This window comes from Hemiscyllium ocellatum, chromosome 12 (genome assembly GCF_020745735.1).
Source record: "Hemiscyllium ocellatum isolate sHemOce1 chromosome 12, sHemOce1.pat.X.cur, whole genome shotgun sequence".
NCBI classification, from domain to species: Eukaryota; Metazoa; Chordata; class Chondrichthyes; order Orectolobiformes; family Hemiscylliidae; genus Hemiscyllium; species Hemiscyllium ocellatum.
The window spans coordinates 26,899,548-26,921,455 of record NC_083412.1 but is presented as its reverse complement, the minus strand read 5'-3'; the positions used below and the strand labels follow the sequence as shown (position 1 = coordinate 26,921,455).

Below are 21,908 nucleotides of genomic sequence, written 5' to 3'. Positions count from 1 at the left end.
AGACCAGAATTGCAATATTCTGACAGTGGCCTAACCAATATCCTCCCTGGCTTCCCAGAGGATCCTAGGTTAAATCCTATCCGGCCCAGGGGACTTCAAGTTGTAAAGCTCTTCTTAGAAAGTAAAATTATATTTTTAAAAAATTGGAATGTTCTTTATTTATCATATCAACATTAATAGATTATATTGCCAATGACAATAAGAAAGCTTCCTGGCATTCACTGTCTGAAGTCAGTTCAATTTATTTTGACCATCCCATAAAGTTCAGTTATCAAGATGGATGCAGTTAATGTTCCAACTAGAAATTTCAAGTTGAGTTTAAAACCTAGATTCAAACAAGTCGTCAGGTTTCCAAACATAGTTTCACATTGCACGACATGCTGCATTTGGGTTAAACCTTTCTACAAATATCCACACATATATATTTCAAATCTATGTATGTTAATGTTTTTTAGAAATAAATAAAGAAATAAACCCAAATGCAAGAAATTTCTTCAAAATTAAGAATTGAAGGTTGGTAGGTTTTATAAAAATAGCTATTTCTCTGATCAAACTTTAAAATAAGAGATTGTCATTTTGATCATTGTAGCAACTCTGGAGAGCAGTTGTATCGAACTCAATGTTCACAATGTTTCTCTCTCCATAGATGCTGCCAGACCTGCTGAGTTTCCCCAGAATTCTGTATACTAGTTTCTGATTTCTAGCATCCATGATATTCTGATCATTAATCTCTTCAGTTGTCTTCTTTTTAAAAAGACTTAAAATAAAACTTTGTCAATTTGTGCATTAAAGTATGATCATGTCTTAATATTGGCCATGGGAAGCGATTAACGATTTCAAAATGTATCCCAATTTCTCATTTGATTATATCAAAACAAAGCTGAAAATAGCATTTTAAGAAGTTCCTGATCCCTCAACGGAATTTTTGATCTAACTCATTAGATATTTCTGCCAATCTTCGGAATTCCACACTGCAGTTGAAAATATTTCCAACTGGTAAAAATATATATCACAAATATTTGTTAACATCATAAATATAGTTCTGGAATTCTGTGAGATGTCTCAACAAAAAGCAAGATTCCCAATTAAACATCATATGCAGGAGTGAAAATTGATAGCTGTTAAACCAGGATGAGAGAGCTTTATTTAATACAAACAAGCTATATTTTCCTTTCACTTGAATGGAAAACAGTCTATAAACCACTTATTATTGTGTCTACGTTGTCTTTGTGTGTAAGTTATAATTTTATTGCATTTATCAATTCACAAATTTCAAAATTGTGACATCCCTGTCCCTGTCATCCCTGTTACACCCCTCCATGAAAAAGGTCACAGTTTAAGAAGCTGCAGTAGTTTTATCATACCATGGTTTTTATTTTTTGAAATTATAAGCTGCAGTTTTTAATAAGATTTCAGATATGCTAGATACCATTAATATGTCCAAAGATATCATTCTTTTTGTGCATTTATTTTATGCCACACAGTAAATACTGTTGAGCCACTTTTTTGATGTAGTGAAAACGTTATGATTTAATATGACAGGGTTTCACTAAACTGACTCAGGATTCAATGAAAAACAGAGGACACTCACCAAATTCACTTGCAAATGCTTTCAAGAACATGTCTCTCATTTGGGAGTGTACTTTAATTTATTTCCAGAGTGATGAGTCGGTGCAAGGAACGAATTTGTATTTACATCGTGACTACAAGTCCCAAACCTAGACTGTGACAGTGGTCTCAGAACAGAGTAATAGCAACCATTGTACAAACAGCAGTCTACTTAATGGTGGCATTAGTGTGGTCCCATTTTATGTAATCCAGTCTGCTAAACTCTTGAATGTGAGCTACTAGAACCGTAACTTGGTTCTGTTGTTTGTTGGTTTAATGTCCGAAACTGATCAGTATTATCAAACTAAATGAGGTATGAATGTATATCTCTGTTTTTAGCAACCTTTATATATGATCTCAAAATAAATATTATGATGAACAAACCAGGACATGGAGCACATTACCCACTGCCTTTGAACTTTCGGATGCACACCCAGTCTAGGCTGTTGGGATAAAATAATCTTCTGTCTTTAAGGTCTTAAGGAGATTGGCAATTGCATGCGGATCCTCCAAGTTGGCATTACTAGATAATTTCACTCACCCTGCTGTGGTATAAATGGGGTATATCAGAGATGATCCAGTAACAGCACCAGTCGAGATAGCAAAACCCTCCTCTGGGCTGCCTGATTCCATGTCACTGGCAAAACAGTGTGGTTCCCAACGTTGGTAAGCTCTGAAATAGCTCTTGGACTGGTTGGGAAGTCATAACTCAGGCTGTTTATGGTGAAATGTTTTTAAGATACACTGTGGTTTCCCACTATTGTTACATGGCAAAATAAGAAGCTGGAGGGAAGATCTGACCTGACCAAACTCGAGATCAGAAAATTTGAAGAAAATACAAAAGTTGGATTTTTCACTCATCGTAAAATGTACCTTTGTCATTACCCCTCTGGTACAATAAATGGAGACTTTTAATTTTCAGCTATTAGTTAAAAATAACCACGTTCCTATTTCGCGTTCAATAATTTTGTTAATCTTGAATTCCCAGAATATCTGGGTGACCCCAGGCGAAATATAAAGGTGCCTGCAGCCTTCTTAATGAAGGCACGACAGAAGACCAAGCCAAAGTATGTCGCACGTTACCTCGTCCGGATGATGTTCCCAAAGGACATCCTGATGTACAGTAACATGCAAGGTGACAAAACTAGAGGAATCAAACCACTGGATCCTAATAGGATTGCAGCTTTGCGAGGTGGGTCTTGTTCTAGGTGATGGTTAACATTTGAATTGTCTCAAAAATGCTACAGTTTTCTACCTTTATACTCCTACAGGTGTTAATTGTAATAAGCTCTTAGTTTGACTGTTTAACATTGTAGTGGTGTTTAAAATTGATCTAATAATTAAAAGCTGGTCATGGAATTCCAACGAATTGATCCATTTTCACTTAATTTTGTGTCAGAATTTTTAAAAAACATGAGGTTGTAGTATTTGATTAACATCATGATGTCCGTACCTGTCTTTTGGTAACTGAGAATATACAGTTAACAAGAGGGTACATTTAGAAAACTGGACTTTTTAAAACTCTGCAACAGTAATTAATCCTTTCTGTATTAGAGAACATTTATACTCTTGATCAATGTAGATGCCGAGTGGGCACATTGGAAGGTGTTGGTAAAATAATTTCTAGTTTCATGAACTATTAACTAGTTAATTACATTTCTACAATAAAACAAAAATGTACCATTGTGCATGCTTTAGACAAGGGGAAAAATGATACTCATAACAAATTTTAATGATTTGCTAATTGTATTTTTTTATTGAATTCACATTTTTTTTATCCTAGAGTTCCTTTGTTCAATTTTCCCCACATTCGATCTGAGTGAGGAAGGCAAAGACTGGAAGATTTGTGTCTCTAATGTAAATTCCATGATACGCAGTCTACGTTATGAAATCCAAAAAGAAGCAGTAAGTGGATTCAACAGAGAGTTAAAGCATTTCTGTTTATGTGCATTATTGGCAAGTATGTATCAGGCTGACTTGAGGAGAGACTCAAAGCAAAATAGATCAAAAGTGTTCTGCAATGCAGTCTGGCTTAATATTTTCTTTTTCCTTCTTGGGGATTGTAACAGACCAAGAAACACAATGTTTGCATGTGTTATTATGTTTACACCCAGGATAGTCGATTGGTTAAAGAACATTTCTGAACAGCTGAAGGAGCTTCTGCATGGCATCATGCATAAAGACATAGCTTAGATCTGTGTCCAAACATTCACAACAATTTTCACTTTATACAAGCCTAGTTGATCTCAGCCAGAACAACAAGTTGAGCACTCATGGCCAATAGACAGCCATAAAGTTATATAGCACAGAAACAGACCTAACTCGTCTGCACCGACCAGACATCCAAATCTGACCTAGTCTCATTTGCCAGCATTTGGCCCATATCCCTCTAAACATTTCCTATTTGTATGCCCATCCAGATGCCTTTTAAACTTTGTAATTGTACCAACCTCCACCACTTCCTCTGGCAGCTCTTTCCATACACATACCATCCTCTGCATAAAAACTTTACCCCTCAGGAATGTTTAAATTTTTTCCTTCTCACCCTAAACCTATGCACTCTAGTTCCAGACTCGCCCACCCCAGGGAAAAGACCTTGTCTATTTACCCTATCCATGCCCCTCATGATTTTATAAATCTCTATAAGGTCACCCCTCAGCCTCTGACGCTCCAGAGAAAACAGCCTCAGCCTATTCAGTCTCTCTCTACAGCTCAAACCCTCAGCAACATCCTTTTCTGCATCCTTTCAAGTTTAACAACATTCTTCCTATGGAAGGGTGACAAGAATTGCACACAGTATTCAAAAAGTGGCCTCACCCATATCCTGTACAGCCATAACATGACATCCCAACTTCTGCACTCTATTCTGTGTTCTGACCAATGAAGGCAAGTGTGCCAAATGCCTCTTCACCACCCTGTTTACCTGCAGCTCTTGGTCTCTTTGTTTGGCAACACCCTACCATCAACTGGATAAAAACATCTATCCTAATTACATACAGCAGATGACACTTACACAATACAATTCTTTTGCAACATTTTTATTTAGGGTAGATTAAAACACTAAGACGTTATATATTATTTCCTACTAGCTCTTAATTCCTAGTGCAAGCACCAATATATTTTAAGGTGAAATGAACTCCGGACTAATAAAAACCAAGAATTATATCAAAGAATCAAAGCTCAGAAGGCTACTGTAACCCTTATTTTTCCCTCTAGTTCTACAATTTTGTATTGTGGCCCAACGAATATAGAAGATGTATCAAAGGGAGGAGCTTGTATGGACAATTGTTACTGAGCCAAAAAAAGAGCTACCTAGTCTAACTGGACATTCGTTGGTGTGTAGGAGAAAGTGAGGACTGCTGATGCTGGAGATCAGAGTAGAAAAGTATGGTGCTGGAAAAGCGCAGCAGGTCAGGCAACATCCGAGGAGCAGGAGAATCAAGATTTCGGGCATAAGCCCTTCATCAGGAATGTGGGATGGAGGAAGGGGACTGAGAGATAAATAGGAGGGGCCAGTAGGGGCAGGGGGAAGGTAGCTTGGAAGGCGATAGGTAGATGAAGGTGTGGGGTGATGGTGGAGCGGGTAGGTGGGAAGGAAGATGTACAGGTGGGACAGTTCAAACAACTGTTTGGTGTGTAGCCTTGCAGATTACAGCATATGACATACATATCCAAGTATTGTTGAAATGTGGAGTTTCTGTTTCTACAAGGAGCACGTTCCAGACCTGCACCCATTTTTCCCTCCACTTCCTTCCAATTCTTCCAACAACTTTACATTTATGCTCCCAGGCTATTAAAAATATAAGTAGGATGAGCTTGAGTCAATCATATGTTCCCTCAAGCCTACTCTGCCATTACATGATTACACCTGATTTTTTTTGCCTCTGTGCCACTTTCCCCTCTGCTCTCCATGTTCTGATCTATAAGATACCAAAACTACTTCATTCAAAAAGGCATGAAGGTACATAGCGATGGAGCAAAAGTGATATCAAGAAAACGTTTATACACAGTCAGTGGTTAAGGTTTGAATTACACCGAGGCCCGAAAGTGTGCTGGAGGCGAGGTTCAATTGACACATTCAAAAGGCAATTAGACTGTGATCTGAAAAGCAAGACTGTGCAGGATTAAAGGGAGAAGGAAGGAGCATGGCTCTCACAGGGACAGCCAGTGCAGACTTGCGTTGTTTCATGATTCCGTAAAAATCAGTTATCATTCTCATAAAGTATGCATTCTTCTTCATGAATGTCCGCAACACTTTTGAGAATGTGCTATTACAGATTTGCTTCAGAAAGCTGCTTGGGGCTTTCACTTTCAAAATAACAAAGTTAAGTGAGGAGATTCTTATGCAAGATAATATAATAGGAATTCATGTAATCTGAAAATAATTAAGAAATTGGTTAAAGGGCAGTAAATGGCAAACATTACTGGAAACGTTAAGGTGGAGGTAGTGCTGAATGACAGTCCTCCAGGACGTGGTATCACAATCGATGCTGTTTTAACCCAAATTCGCACTCTGTGATTCAAAACAAACTGATCCAGTAGCTGTAAAGGGTAAAAGCTATCCAGTGTCTAGTTCCTGAATGCTGCCCAAAACCTGTTCCTAATAGGTTTGTGAACTTCAGTCAGAACAATTTCAGGATGTGAAGCCTTCCAAGGTAGATTATCCACCTGTTATTCACTCTGAACTCACACATGAAGGATGCACAGTTGAACAGGATACCAGAGTAGAGAGAAGAGCTGCTGGAAAAGAAATTAAGATTCAAATGACCTTCCACACTACAACCATGAATTTGAGCAAGGCTTAATGAATCTTTCTGAAATGCTTGTTCTCTACCGCTTTGAACTCCCTCTTCCTCATTTCTTCTGTTTGTTTTCATTTTGGAGGCTTTAAAATTTTCAGTAACAGCTAATACTCAACCTTGGTTGAATACTTGGTGGAATGACTTGAACATGTGTATATTGTGAGCGATCACACATTAACTACTGGAAAGGCACATCAAGGTTACTTTTTCAGTTAGGTGGGAATGTGTTCACTATTGTGTATATAAATAGTCATTGTTCACTGTGTCATGCACTAATCGGATTCAGCACCGTTTAAGAATGTCTTCCTACGGGCACGAGCATAGATTTCAGTTTCACCTGTTTGGGACCTTCTTTACCGTCTGTTTTCTGTTTCTGGACGGTGTTCCTTTGCAATTTCTTTTTTACATATTTAACATTTTGTTCTCTCACCCTTCCTTCCCAAAATGTCTCTTTGCTCCTTCTCTGTTAAACTCCCGTGCCTGTTCTTGCTGCACCAGTATATAAAGTTATATTCACAAGTAGTCTTCCTACCTTTGAATGTTTACTTGGATGATGAAGGTCAGTCAAATCTATCACATTCAACCCAAATCCTGTGCCCCCACACTATTCAACTAAAGAACCAGAATATGAAGAGACCACTTCTTCCTCACCAAATCCCTAGATTAGCTGTTAAGCACAATCACAATCCCAAGTAAGACTGAATAGTGCATACCAAATCAATCTCGAAACATTGCTTTTTGTACCTGAACTACATTTAGTAGCTGAACTATGTAACAAATTTATCCTATTAACATTTCCAGCTACATCGTGGTTTCTCAATCAGCCATGTTTTCTTCCATGTGGAAAAAAATTGGAAGTTGTAAAGTTTATTTTCATGCTAGTTCAATGTAAATGTAATATAATCTTAAACACTGCTAACTGTAAATATCTTTTCTAATAGCCATTTGTAATCCAAACCTCTTCCTCCTTCCCTCAAGAGTGGTGAGGTGACCTTTTCAGACTGGAATATACAACTCCTATAAAGATCTGAGTTAGGCACCATTAAAAAAAAACATTTTAAATAGGAGATGAAAATATTCTGCCCTAATTTATATTTTAGATTGTATATGTGCAGCTTTTAGTAAACTGTTCCCCTTTCAATGTTATTTAGCAATTAACTGCAGTTTCAAAAAGCAGTTTGTTTATGTGACTTGTAAGCTTGTACTTACAGTTATTTTACATACTGTATATTCACTGTCTACCTATGTGAAAGTTTCTTTCGGTGTTTATTCCTTTAGTCATTTGCTTCTACTTAAACTGAGTAGGCTGAGCATTTGCTGCACTGTTATAACCAATCTGATAAGTAAGACCCATGTGCTCTTCAGGGGGGGCTTTCCACTGGCCTGTGCTGCAGTCAGAATCTGCAATGGAGGGCTCAATGGCCAAAGCTTAAAGTAAAACCCCACTGTGATCTAATAATCCTCAGACCTTACTGTTTTAAAATAGATGTTTGAAGGTTCACTGATGGTAGAATCCAACATAAATTCAAATTATAAAGAGCTAAGTCAACTCTGTCAGACAGGTTTGGACATGAGGTGAAGTTATAACTTCCCTTTCCATTACATTTGTTCAATGAACAGAGAAGCACCAGGTGGACCTGAAAATGAGGTGCCAACCTGGTGAAGCTACCCAACTGGAAAATATGCATACCAAACAGCTTAAGCAGCAAGTGATTGACAAAGCTGAGCAATTCTACAACCAGTGGCTCAGATTTAAGTTCTATACTTCCGCCACATCCAGTCGTGAATGGTGGTGAACAATTAAACAAGTCACTGCAGGAGGAGGCTCCACAAGTATCCCGATTCTCAATGATGGAAAAGACCAACACATCAGTGCAAAAGATCAGGCTGAAACATTCCCCCGCTCACAGATGCCAGTCTTCAGTAATTTGATTCACTGTTTGTAAGTATGAAACATCTGTCCTGCACATAAAAAGCAGAACAAATGCAGCCAATTACCATCAGTCAGGTGAGGGATGAGAGTGACTGCAACACGTAGCCCAAGCAAATTGGAATCAATGGGAATCCAGGGCAAGCTCTCCACTAGTTGGAGACATACCTGGCACATTGGAAGATGGTTGTGGTCGTTGAAGTTCAGTCATCTCAGCTCCAGGACATTTTTCAAGGAGTTCCTCAGGGTAGTGACCTAGCTGCATTAATGACTTTCCCTCCATCATAAGGTCAGAAGTGTGAATGTTTTCTGATGATTGTTCAATGTTCAGCACCATTCAGGACTCCTCAGATACTAAACAGGCTATGTCCGAACGCAAAAGACCTAAAGAGTACCAGGCTTGGGCTGAAAAGTAGCAGACATTATCACACCACACAAATGCCAGGCAATAACTGTCTCTGCTAAAAGACAATCTGCGACCACTCTTTGACATTCAATCCATTACCATCAATGATTCCCCACTGTCAACAGGTTATCAATTGACCAGAAACTCAACTGGGCTAGTTATGTAAATACAGTGGCTACAAGAGAAATTCAGAGGCTAGGAATACTGCAGTGAGTAACTCCCCTTATCATTTTTCAAATGCCATCTGTGAGGCACAAGTCAGGAAAGTGATGGAATACTTCCAGCTCAAACTACACTGGAGAGACTTGGTACCATCCAGAACAAAGCAGCCTGCTTGATTGGCACCACATCCACAAGCATCCACTCCCTCCCCATCAACGCTCAATGGCAGCTGTGCGTACTATCTACAAGATGCAGAAATTCAGCAAAGCTGAAGCAAAGATAGTGTCTTCAAAATCCATGATCACCTCCATCTGGTAGGACAAGGACAGCAGAAGCATAGGAACACTGCCATCTATAAGTTTCCCTCTCAGCCGTTCACCATCCTTGACTTCGAAATATATCTCCATTCCTTCAATGTCACTGGGTCAAAATGCTGGAACTTTTCCTAATGACATTGAGGGTCTACCTACAGCACATGGACAGCAGCAGTTCAAGAAGGCAGCTCACCATCACCATCTCAAGGGCAGCTAGGGGCTGGCAATAAATGCTGGCACAGCCAGCGATGCCTTTGTCCCACAAATGATTTTTTTTTAAAAAATGGAAACCTGGGTTTTAGTTTTCACTTGCTCAGCAATCTATAAACTCAATGCTATTTCTGATTTACCAGCTGGATTTTAATAATGTGTGAATGGGCACATTTTCAGGATACACACCTAATGACATACATTTTTTAAAATAAGTTAAGGTCAGGACTGGAAACACAGGATTTCTGCGATTTGTTGTTTAGAACAGTGACCCTAGGCACTGCTGGCAATGCGCCAATCACTTCACAGAAAGCAACTAATGAAGTCGATTAATTTCTTAATTTAAAGGGTAAATGATGATTCTCCAAATTACATCAAGCGTCCTAAGCCCTCTGGCACTATTCTTTAATAGTTTGGCAGTTACAGCAATGCTATTTCAGCAATTTGATCTCTCTATTAATTTTAGTAGAACAGGACTCTGATAATTACAGTTCAGCTTTATCAACAAAGTTCCTTCTGAATCAGCACACAAATCTCCAGAAACTATGGTGTGCTATTTGCTAGGGGTTATCTATATCTAGTGCCGTTAGGGATCAGTAAGGTTTAAGAATTGCTAAATCAGCATCTTCTATGAAGATGGGATGCACAATTCTAAGTGATCTATTGGACTTTTTTTATGTCCAATATTCTCCACAGAGATTCTCCACAATCCCAAAGGATGCCTGATCTCTCCCATCCCTGATCCTCTTCCCCGGGACCATATTTGCAGGGTTATCTCAGCTTTCCAAAAGGGTACCTTTCTGGTCAAAAAGAAATGCAATGAGTATAGAGCCTGCTCTAGCCTGGTCGAATGCCTACACTTTCTAGGTTCAGATGCAAGGGACTTCAAGTACCCATTTCTATGGAGGCAGCTGTTCATTGAATTGTCCAATTACCTTCACAAACCGCAAATGCACAAATAGAGTCATAGAGATGTACAGTACAGAAACAGACCCTTCGGCTGAACTCGTCAATGCTGACCAGGTATCCCAACCCAATCTAGTCCCACTTGCCAGTACCCGGTCCATATTGCTCCAAACTTTTCCTATTCATGTCCCCATCCAGATGCCTTTTAAATGTTGCAATTGTACCAGCCTCCATCATTTTCTCTGGCAGCCCGTTCCACACACACACCACTCTCTGTGTGAAAAGATTGCCCCTTAGGTCTTTTTCCCTCTCACCCTAAACCTATGCCCTCTAGTTCTGAACTCCCCCACTCCAGGGAAAAGACCTTATCTATTTATCCTATCCATGCCCTTCATGATTTTACAAACCTCTATAAGGTCACCCTTTCAGCCTCCGACGCTCCAGGGAAAACAGCCCCAGCCTACTCAACCTATAGCTCAAATCCTCCAATCCTGGCAACATCCTTGTAAATCTTTTGGACCTTTTACTCTCCTTCCCCATGAAAGTGAGCCTTGGAATTCCCAGCAGCTTCCAAGGCCCAAAGCTCTGGAATTCCCTCTCTGTCTCTCCACTCTCTTTCCTCCTTTAAGCCATTCCTTAAAACCTACCTCTCATCTGGTCTGTTATCATCTCAAGTAGGTCAGTGTTTGTTTGTGTGTTTGTGAAGCACATTGGGATATTTTGTCTTATTAAAGGTGTTTTACAGGCATAGGTTGGCACAGTGGTTCAGTGGTTACCACTGCTGCCTCACAGCGCCAGGGACCTGGGTTTGATTCTAGCCTCAGGCGACTGCCTGTGTGGAGTTTGCACGTTCTCCCCATGTCTGCATGGGTTTCCTCTGGGTGGTCTGGTTTCCTCTCACAATTCAAAGATGTGTAGGTTAGATGAATTGGCAATGCTAAATTGCCCATAGTGTTCAGAAATGTCAGTGGTAAATGTTGAATAATAGGGTGGGGGAATCAGGTCTTGATGGAATACTGTTCAGAGGGTTGGTATGGGCTTGTTGGGCCAAATGGCCTGTTTCCACACTTTAGGGATTCTATAAGTCATTGTAATAAAAATCTACACATTTCTTTTGCTCCTGGTGTTGATAATCTTCCAAATTAAAAGGTGTGCCATATATATTTGAAAGTTTTTATTTTCTTTTGGAGCCATTGCTACAGAATTGCTATAGCACATAAAGAGACTATGCAGTCTGCCCTGTCTGTGCTGGACCTCCATATGGACAATATACCCAGCTCTTGTCATACTGCAGCCCAGCACATTCTTCCATTTCAGATAATAATCTGAGTTTGAGTGCCCTGAGTAAACCTATCTCCCCCAAGCACTCATGCAACCCACTCGGTATCATAACAACTCACTCATGTCCCCGTTGCTGCTTTTTCCAATGACCTTAAATCTGTACCCTCTCACTCTCCATACTTTCACCAGTAATCAGTTCATCAGTTGTCCACTATCTACTCTATCCAAACCCATCATAATTTTTAATTTCTCAATCAAATCTCCACTTAACTTTCTGATCTCCACATTACACAATCCCAACTTAGAGTCTTAGAGCTGCAGAGCATGGAAGCAAATCCTTCGGGCCAATGCACTCCAGATATCCTAAATTAATCTAGTCCCACTTGCCCACTTTGGCCCATATCCCTCTAAACCCTTCCTATTCGTGTACTCATCAGATGCCTTTTAAATGTTGCAATTGTACCAGCCTTCACCACTTCCTCTGGCAACTCATTCCATACACACACCACCCTCTGTGTGAAAAAGTTGTTCCTTCGGTCTCTTTTCCCTCTCACCTTAAACCTATGTTCTCTAGTTTTGGACTCTTCCACTGTGGGGAAAAGGCCTTGGCTGTTCACCCTATCTATGTCCCTCATGACCTTATAAATGTCTATAAGATTACCCCTCAACCCCTGATGCTGGAGGGAATTTAGCCCCAGCCTATGCAGCCTCTCCCAATAGCTCAGACCCTCCAACCATTGGCAACATCCTTGTAAATCTTTTCTGAACCTTTTCAAATTTTGCAACATCCTTCCTATAGCAAGGAGAGCAGAATTGCACACTGTATTCCAAACCAGTGTCCTGCACAGCTGCAGCATGACCTCCCTACTCCTATACTCAATGCACTGACCGGTAAAGGGAAGCATATCAAACACTGCCCTCACTATCCTGTCTACCTGCAATTCTGCTTTCAAGGAACCGTAAACCTGGACTCCAAGGTGTCTATGGAGAAAGTGAGGACTGCAGATGCTGGAGATCAGAGCTTAAAAATGTGTTGCTGGAAAAGCGCAGCTGGTCAGGCAGCATCAAAGGAACAGGAGAATCGACGTTTCGGGCAGAAGCCATTCCTGAAGAAGGGCTTATGCCCGAAATGTCAATTCTCCTGTTCCTTTTATGCTGCCTGACCTGCTGCGCTTTTCCAGCAACACATTTTTAAGCTCCAAGGTGTCTAAGTCCTGCCTTGATTTGTCTTTCCAAAATGTAGCACCTCACATTTATCTAAATTAAACTCCATCAGCCACTCCCTGGTCATCTGATCAATGATCCGTTGTACTCTGAGATAACCTTCTTGGCTGTCCAATTTTGGTGTCATCTGCAAACTTACTAACCATATATCCTATGTTCACATCCATATCATTCCTATAAAGGACACTGCTGCTCACAGGACTCCGGTCTGAAAAACAACCCTTCACCCTCTATTGTCGAGCCAGTTCTGTATCCAAATGGCTAGTTCTCCCTGTATCCCATGAGATCTAACCTTGCTAATTTGTTTACCATATGGAACCTTGTCAAATGCCTTACTGAAGTCTATATAGATCACATCCACTGCTCTGCCCTCATCGTTACTTCTTCAAAAAACTTCTTCACTCTATCTGTGTAACTGAAGTTCCTCATCCTTGGAACCATTCTGCTGATTTGTTTTCACATCTTTCCTACAATGTGGTGCTCAGAACTGGAACTCTGCACCGTCTTGTGGCACATCCCAATGATTATAAGGTCCTTTTCTTAAAGCCAGTCACCTTCGGGACTGATTTTGGAGCTGGGTGGTTTTCATTTCGGTTTAGATTGGGTTGAAGGATCTGACCAAGTCAGTTGAAGGGTTGCTCTGGCAACAGGAATAGACAAACACACGAAGACAGTAACTGGACGGCGAACCACCTATCTGCACAAGCTGTTGAGTTACGTGACCATCTAATAATAATTAAAATACATGCATGACAGCTTAAAAAAGGCATTCAATTTTCAGACCACACTGGTCTTTAGATTGCCAGACTTGAGACACTGTACCTGTACTGTTACTTCAAGGAGTTATCATATCACTAAAATAATGTTGTGGTTACAGTGTGCATTAAAGCTTGATCTCCCTTCAGCATGGATTACTTGCTAATCTTGTTACATCGTACATCAATGTACTAGGCATGGCAAAGGATGATGTGAAATTCGATCTTCAAGCAATTGTGTTCAAATCGGTTTCGATATTGCTGATCATTTGACTTGTATTTTGAACTGCATCAGAATTTCGGAAGCTGAGAGTTTCACGTTAACCTTATGAGACATTGCTTTTGGCCATTAGGACCTCACCAGTGATAATGGAAAAGTTTCAGCACCGGAAGGAACAATGGTATGTGTCAATCTGGATTCCGATGGTGAGGAAGGGTCTGCCCCTTTCCAAAAACCTGAAGAAGCCAAAGCAACTACTGAGACATTACGACAGGAATGGCAACAGCAAGACACCCCGACAGCGCTTGAGAACGGTGAACAGAAAGCTTTTGAACCAAAAGGTGAAGAGAATTGCTTATTTTAACTTTTATTTTCAGTAGCTGCTTCACAAGCTATTTAAAGATGTTCAAAAGTTTGCGATGGTGAAAAATATTCAAATTCATAAGGATTTGTACTTTACTAAAATTATCTTTTATACTTAGTCAATTAAAAGCAGACTCCCATCAAGATCTAACTTAAAATGCAATGATTACAAAGAATCACATTTCACCCTAATTCTTTTCCATTAGTTCTGACTTTTTTTGCTTAAAAAAAAATTATTTTGAACACTGATGTTTTAAGGTCTTGACTTGGAAGGGATGTTGCACTAGCAGTACAAAGAATTAGAACCGACATCAGTCCGATTTGTAACTATAACTTACAACTTCTTAAAAGTGGTTAACTCTATTAGCCCTAGCAATTTTGTCTGAACATCCTGACAAAACAAAAAGGTTTTCAAGTGACCATCAAGGAGTTGCTGAATATTGATTTGCTCATGATAATTTTCTAACCATATGCCTTTTAAAAGTGAGCATTAGCTTCTGATGCTGTGGCTCCCATCTTAAAAACTTTGCACCCATTGTTTGTTTGATTTTTCTGATTCAGTATTGTCCACCAATCAGTCTGACTTCTTTTGTCACCCTCTCTCCAACTCTATTCCTACGGCTCGAGTCATCCATCTATAACTGGCAACTTTTAGGGTTTGTAGGCTCATAGATGTTGACATCACACGCGGGCCATTGAGCCGCGTCGTGTGTGTGCCAGCCAACAAAGAGCGGGCAGTGCCAATCTCTTTTCCAGCTCTTGACCCATAATCCTGCAATATCTACTCAAAGGTTACAAGAGTTTTTGAGCCAGCCATCCTTTAAGGCATTGACGTTGAGGCTCCCAACATCCACTGGGTGAAAAGACTTTGTTCAACTCTCCATTGGCTTTTTACCTTTGACTGTAATTCCCTGCCCCTTTGCTACTGGCCCCAAAGTGCTCCCCTGCCTGTCTTCCAACTTCCTGGGCACACTTCTGAATATTAGGTCCAGAACTGCCCCTTCTGTGTTGGTCCCTCTATGTTTTAGCCAAAATGTAATTCTCAAGGATGCAAGTTTAAGAATTTTGCTCCCTTCCTCTTATCACCAAACAGTTTGTCTCCCTGGTTGTTATGGAAATATGTGACTTCAGTGTCAGGGAAGATAGTAGCACTGATTTTCATCCATTCACACAGCTCTAACGTACAGGTAAAATGAACATCTCAATCATTTTGAGTGCTCTTCACATTTTCAGTGGGTTCTAAGGCAAATGTTGGAGATTCCTGCCTGATCCAGGCAAGAATTCTGTCGCTGTGTGTAAAGGATCTGTGAAAGTCCTCCACAGGATTTACTGAGACTAAGATTTCTTGGACACCAAATCCCTGTCCAGGACAACCGTGATCCAGAATCAGCTGTAAGTCAGTTAAAAGATGCAGTTTACCTAAGAGGAACATGTTAGCCAATTTCGAAGAAATCTTTGTTTTTCTTCAATTGCCACTTGGGTTTTTTTGAGTGTTTGTGTCAGTTGTCATTAGTTCTGACTTGTTGTGTGATTGCTGAATTAATTCCTGGGGCCTTTAAGCGATCTTCCAAGGTTCTGTCAGTCCTGCAGATACCTGTCCCAGCAGAGGGAGGCATTGTTACCTCGTGTTGTTTGTGAAGCACTTCTTCCTAACTAAACCAGTGCCAGCAAACCCTCTGATGTCATGAATATCTTATGACCCGTTTTGCTGGGAGTCCTTCCGAAGGAATTGCAGGAATTCTGTCGGCGACATCGGACAGGAGAATTGCCTGATTGTCTGCACAAGTCAGGGTGCTGCCGAACATTTCACCCCTTCCTGGAAGTGACTGTGAGGGCTAGTGTTCTTGGGAGCTGGGCCAAGAGAGAGGCAGGGCAGAGCAAGCACACCCATGGCTGCCATGCCGGACCAAGCACACATGACTGCTTTGGTCTAATAGGAGGAAGTGAGGACTGCTAATGCTGGAGATCAGAGTTGAGAGTGTCATTGCTGGGAAAGCACGGCAGCATGCGAGGAGCAGGAGGATCGACGTTTCGGGCATAAGCCCTTCATCAAAAGCTTTGGCCTAATGTTTGACTCTATGTCTACTTGCACACAGTGGGAGGCTGTGAGACTAGTTTGATTGGCTTTGGTGGCCGTGAGGTTGGAATGCTGTGTCCTATCTGCAGACACGTGCCTCAATGTTGGATTTGCTCCCTTCCTGTCTTGATCTCCTGCTCCTTAGTTCTTGGAAGAGCCTAGCGATTAAACCACCGGCCTTGAAAACTGGGAGTTATGAGCGTGACTGTCACCGGAGCCTGCAGTGGTGTCACTGGTTCATTTGATAGCTTGCTTGCCTCCGAGTGCCAGTACAGAGCCCCAATACAAAACTCAAGGTGGGCACTTGCAGTTCCATGTTGTGGGCAATGCGGCACTGTTGGAGATGTTGACTTTCAGATGAGATTTTAAACCGTGATTGACATGAAACATTTCATGGCACTGCCTGCAAAGCACTTTGAAAAGTTCTCTGGCCATGAACCGCACTGTATAAACGTGAGACGTTTTTTCCTTTTTAACTGTACCTATTGACTGACTGGATGTACTAGCAGGGGGAGTTGCTAACAGCCGCTACAGCAAGCCTGCAGTTCTTAAAGAGGAGGTCCACTCCAGCTGGAGCTGTGCAGGATGCAAACAACAAGGAGAGTGAGTGGTCCCCACGGTTTTCATTGGAGGCTCCAGTAAAAGATGTGGCAAAGGGTAATGGTATCCAGAGAAGTCAGGCAGCTCAGAAAGCAGTGGGTAGCTGTAGAAGTCAGTGTCAGGAGCCAAGCCCATTGGACTTCAGTACGGTTCCACTGGCCGTTCTGTGAGTTTGTGAGCAGTTGGAAATCATGGGAGGTCCACCTCATAAGACACTAGACACAAGTGACCCTAGGGCCAGGACTGAGCAGGTTTCTGCTCAAGGAGAGCGAGGTGATGCACGTATTCTATAAAAACTTTGCTGGCAGCCTACAGAATGCTGATGGGTGAGCACAGCAATATGCTTGGCACTTTGGCAGGCCTACAGTCAAAGGCCCTGTTGGAATCCAGCACCAACTCGATACAGGCCTTGGCCCTGAGTTTTGGGAGCCGTCCTTTCCAGCACTGAAGTGGTGGCCAGCTTCATCGACACACATGCAGACTGGATACCAATACAATGGCTGACAGCCGATGTCTCCACTTCCATCTGAGCGAAACTGATTTCATCCAATGTCTGTATGCTGCCGTGGAACCTCTGGCTGAGGTCAGTTTGTTGCTATGCAAACTCAGACCGCTGCCATTGTAGCCTGGGGTTTGCAGCATTTCACAGCAAGCTGCTCTAGCAGATTGTTAGAGTTTCTGAGGTGTCGATGTTGAGAATGCAGTGCTGGAAAAGCACAGCAGCTCAGGCAGCATCCGAGGAGCAGGAGAATCGACATTTCGGGCATACCGCCTCATTCCTGATGAAAGGCTATGCCTGATACGTTGATTCTCCTGCTCCTCGGATGCTGTCTGACCTGGCTGTGCTTTTTCAGCACTTCACTCCCTCTACCAGCATTTGCAGTCCTCACTTTCTCCTTTTGAGGTATCAGTCCAGGAGAGTGGTGGTGGCTGTGTGGAGTGTGAATCTGCTGTACACTCTTGGGAAGGTGGTATTGACTGCCCCCACATCCATGGTGCTGCTGAAGCCTTCTTGGCTCAGAGCTGCTTGAGATTGTCCTCCAAGGCCCACAGCAACTTTCCACCAGCCAGACTGCACCCTCTGGAGTAGCACTGCACTGATGGATTAGAGCTATAGGGAGAGGCTGAATAGGCTGAGGCTGTTTTCCCTGGAGCGTCGGAGGCAGAGGGATGACCTTATACAGGTTTATAAAATCATGAGTGGCGTGGATTGGATAAATAGACAAGGTTGAGAGAGCCCAGGACGAGAGGACATCGGCTTAGGGTGAGAGGGGAAAGATTTAAAAGGGACCTAAGGAGTAACTTTTTCACACAGAGGGTGTATGGTATAAGTTGCGAGAGGAAGTGGTTGGGGGTAATACAATTACAACATTTAAAAGGCACCTGGACAGGTACATGAGTAGGAAGGGTTTGGAGGGATATGGGCCAAGTGCTGGCAAATGAGACTAGATTAATTTAGGATATCTGGTCAGCATGGACAGGTTGGACTATGACAGTCAGAAGATAAGGTTTGGGACTCTTGATGAGTGGGAAATTGGGGTTGAGGACTCTTCATTGGAACTCATTCTTCACAAACAGCCCAGGCAGAAAGGGGAGGAATCGCGGCAACAGCCAGAAGAAACAAGCCAGCCACCAACCTGAAACTAGTGGGTGCCCCCTTTTGATGCTGCCTGTGGAGGATGGATGGCGTTAGGTTGGGCGATCTGTTCAGCTGAGTGAGATGAAACAGCAGCATTAGCTAGATCATGGAGATCCAGAATGGAAATTCTGGCATCAGATCAGCATTGCATCCTGATTGTAGTCATGATCTACCTGATCCATTTACTTCTGTTCTCGATTGCACAGCACATTCCAATTGCAAACAGGCAGAATTTTGGAAATTTATAGACACTATTAGCACACACTAACAGGGAAACATGTTTCCACTTCCCCATCCTTGATTTCTTGGGTGCTTTTGCACCAATTTGTCTTTGTTCAGGAATTATTTGAGTACATAATGTTTCAACAAGGCATAGAGATCCAATTGATAATGAGGCCTTCAATGAATTACTGCATTTTGTTTTCAGAAATGGCTCTCCATTTGGCTTTTCTTTGTCTCTATTCCCCAGCAGAGAGCCTCGGTAACCCAACGCGGCAAGTTCAGCTCCCATACTCCGCTGTCTACGTCGCAAAGCAGAAAACCAGACCAGAACTGGCAGCCCGCTACCTAGTTCGACATTTGTTTCCGGAGGAGGTGCTTGTGAGAAGCAATGTGTATGGAAACTTAGACCGGGGAATAGCTCCTTTAGACTGCAACAAAATCAGCGCTGTCCGAGGTATTTAAAGACAATTGCTGTGATTCAATTTACATGTAACATCCTTTGATCCAGTGTAAAAATGAATGATCGAAGTTGTTAACTTTCTGAAATTCAGCCAATGGAATCCCAATGTTTGATTCACATCAATGTCAAGGTGGTGGACTTTAGGATTGAGCAGGTTCTGTTATGGGCAGGTAACCTCCTGTTTATTGTCCAAAGGGCTGACACTGAGAAGTAGCATCTGTGCTTTCATGAAGCATATGAGTAATTTCTTTCTCTGCTTCCCGTTAATGCCACCCCCAATTGAAGCCCAAACTCTGTTTAGATAATACCTGCACGTAGGCGCCACAGTATAATGCTTATACAAACAAATTAGCCATTCAGTCCAACAAACCTGCTCCACAATTTCCAATAAGGTCATGAGTGGATATTAACCTCAACTCTACATTCCTGCATATCCTCAATATGACACTTCTTTGAGAGAGCTCTTTGCCTCACAGTGACTATGGTACAAAGGTTGGATTCTTAATCCCCGAGGACTCCTTGCCTGTTTAGGGGAGATATCAGAGATTGGTTCTTTACACAGAGCGGTGGTTGTGTGGAATGCACTGCCAGTGGTTGTAGAATCAGACATGTTAGTGACATTTAAGCGACTCTTGGATAGGTACATGGAAGATAATGCAACGAAGGATATACAAGTTAGTCTGTTCCCAGATTAGGATAAAAGGCTGGCACAACATCTAGGGCCGAAGGACCTGTGCTATTTTATGTTGTAAATTTCAGGATAGTTTTATGCTGTGAATTTGTGACCTCTGGGAAGATTTAAGAAAAACAGGCTAATCTTAAGAGTTTGAGGAGTATTAGCTCTGCCCATCAGTTGAATTAAACTCTGCCTCTCCCTCAAACTCTCCTTAAAAGCACTGTCATCCAACAATTTCAATAATATCTTGAAAAATGATTTTTAAAAAATTAAAATAGAATATTTGCCTCTACTTTCTTCCATGGTAGTATGGTCATCATTAAAAATCCATTAAGCAATAAGTAAAAATAATCATTAAACAAAATCTGAGCATATGTATGGCTATTTAATATAGAAAGGAAAACTGGCATTTATATAGCATTCAGACCCTTGGCATCACAAAATGATCCACATTTAAAGTGCATTTGCTGTTGTAATGTAGGAAACACAGGAGCAAATAGAAGTGGAATAGTTTGCATTTAACAGTGATGGCATGGTGCTCAGTGGTTAGCACCGCTACCTCACAGCGCCAAGGACCTGGATTCAATTCCACCCTCGGACGACTATCTGTGTGGAGTTTGCACATTGTCCCGTGTCTGTATGGGTTTCCTCCAGGTGCTCTTGTTTCCTCCCACAGGTGGATTGGCCATACTAAATTGCCCATAGTATGTAGGGATGTATAGATTGCAGCGTTACAGGGATGGGATGTGTCTAAGTGGGGTGCCTTAACGAGTTGCTGGGCTGAGTGGCCTGATTCCAAACTGCAGGGATTTTATAGAACTATAGAATCCCTACAGTGTGGAAACAGGCCCTTCGGCCAACAAGTCCACACCGACCCTCCAAAGAGTATCCCACCCAAACCCATTCCTCTACAGTTACCCCTGACTAACACACCTAATCTGCACATCCCTGAACACCATGGGCAATTTTGCATGGCCAATTCACCTAATCTGCACATCTTTGGACTGTGGGAGGAAACCAGAGCACCCAGAGAAAACCCACACAGATACAGGAAGAATGTGCAAACTCCACATTGCCCGAGGCTAGAATTGAACCCGGGTCCCGCCCCGTGCTGCTCTATGAGTTGAGGGACAACTGTTGACCTGTACACCAGGGGGCTAGCTTCTCTGATATGAGCCAGCACAACGGGATATTTTACACCGACCACATGGAACAGATGTAGACTCAGTTTAATGTCGGATCCAGAAGGTGCAGCAGATCCTCAGTATAACAGTGGCTTGGGCTGGTGTCTCTGGAGTAGGATGTTGAACTTGCTGGTGGGTGTGCAGCTCCTGAGCTCCAGCCGACATGTAAATAAAAGGCAGTAGATATAGATTATATGAAAGTCGTCATGTTTTTAACCTGTATGAAAGCACTTATGGAATGAATCTTACAATTATTACAATATGTAAAAAAGTATGTAGAGCATTGATATAATAAGACCATACGAAAAACGGCCAGGAGTGAATTGTTCAACCCGTCAAGCCTGCTCTGCCATTCAATAGGAGCATGGCATATCCAAGATTCCTGATGTCTACTTTCCTGCCCTTTCCCTGCAGCCCTTGATTCCCCCAACTGATCAGGAATCTCTCTATCTCAACCTTAAATATACATAAGGGCTCTGCCCCCACACCTCTCTGTGGCAAGGAATTCCAACGGCTCTCTGAGAGACGAAATTCCTCTTCTCAGTCTGAAATTGGTGCTCTTTTATTCTCAGACTACGCCCTCTGGTCTGAGACTGTCCCATGAGGAGAAACACCCTCTCAGCATTCACCCTGTCAAACCCTTTAAGAATCCTGTATGTTTCAATGAGATCACCTCTCATTCTCCTAAACTCCCAACCTGTTTAGCCTTGTCTCATAAGACAGTCCTTCCATGCTGGGGTACAAGTGAACCTTCTCTGAACTGCCTCCAATGAAATGCTATCATTCCTTAAATAAGGGAACCAAAGCTACTCACTGTACTCCAGGTGTGGTCTTACCAGGGCCTTGTCCAGCTGCAGTAAGGCTTCCCT

The 21,908-nt window shown here is 41.9% G+C and overlaps 1 protein-coding gene across 1 annotated transcript in view; it reads left to right on the top strand.

The window, feature by feature from the left end:
• Nucleotides 1-21,908, top strand: part of LOC132820700 (uncharacterized) — a 64,274-nt gene that overhangs the window by 31,657 nt on the left and 10,709 nt on the right. Inside the window, exons 9-12 of the mRNA XM_060832951.1 lie at nucleotides 2,597-2,800; nucleotides 3,392-3,513; nucleotides 13,952-14,159; nucleotides 18,967-19,173. Of these exons, the coding sequence (XP_060688934.1) occupies nucleotides 2,597-2,800; nucleotides 3,392-3,513; nucleotides 13,952-14,159; nucleotides 18,967-19,173 (741 nt within the window). The remainder of the gene's footprint in view (nucleotides 1-2,596; nucleotides 2,801-3,391; nucleotides 3,514-13,951; nucleotides 14,160-18,966; nucleotides 19,174-21,908) is intronic.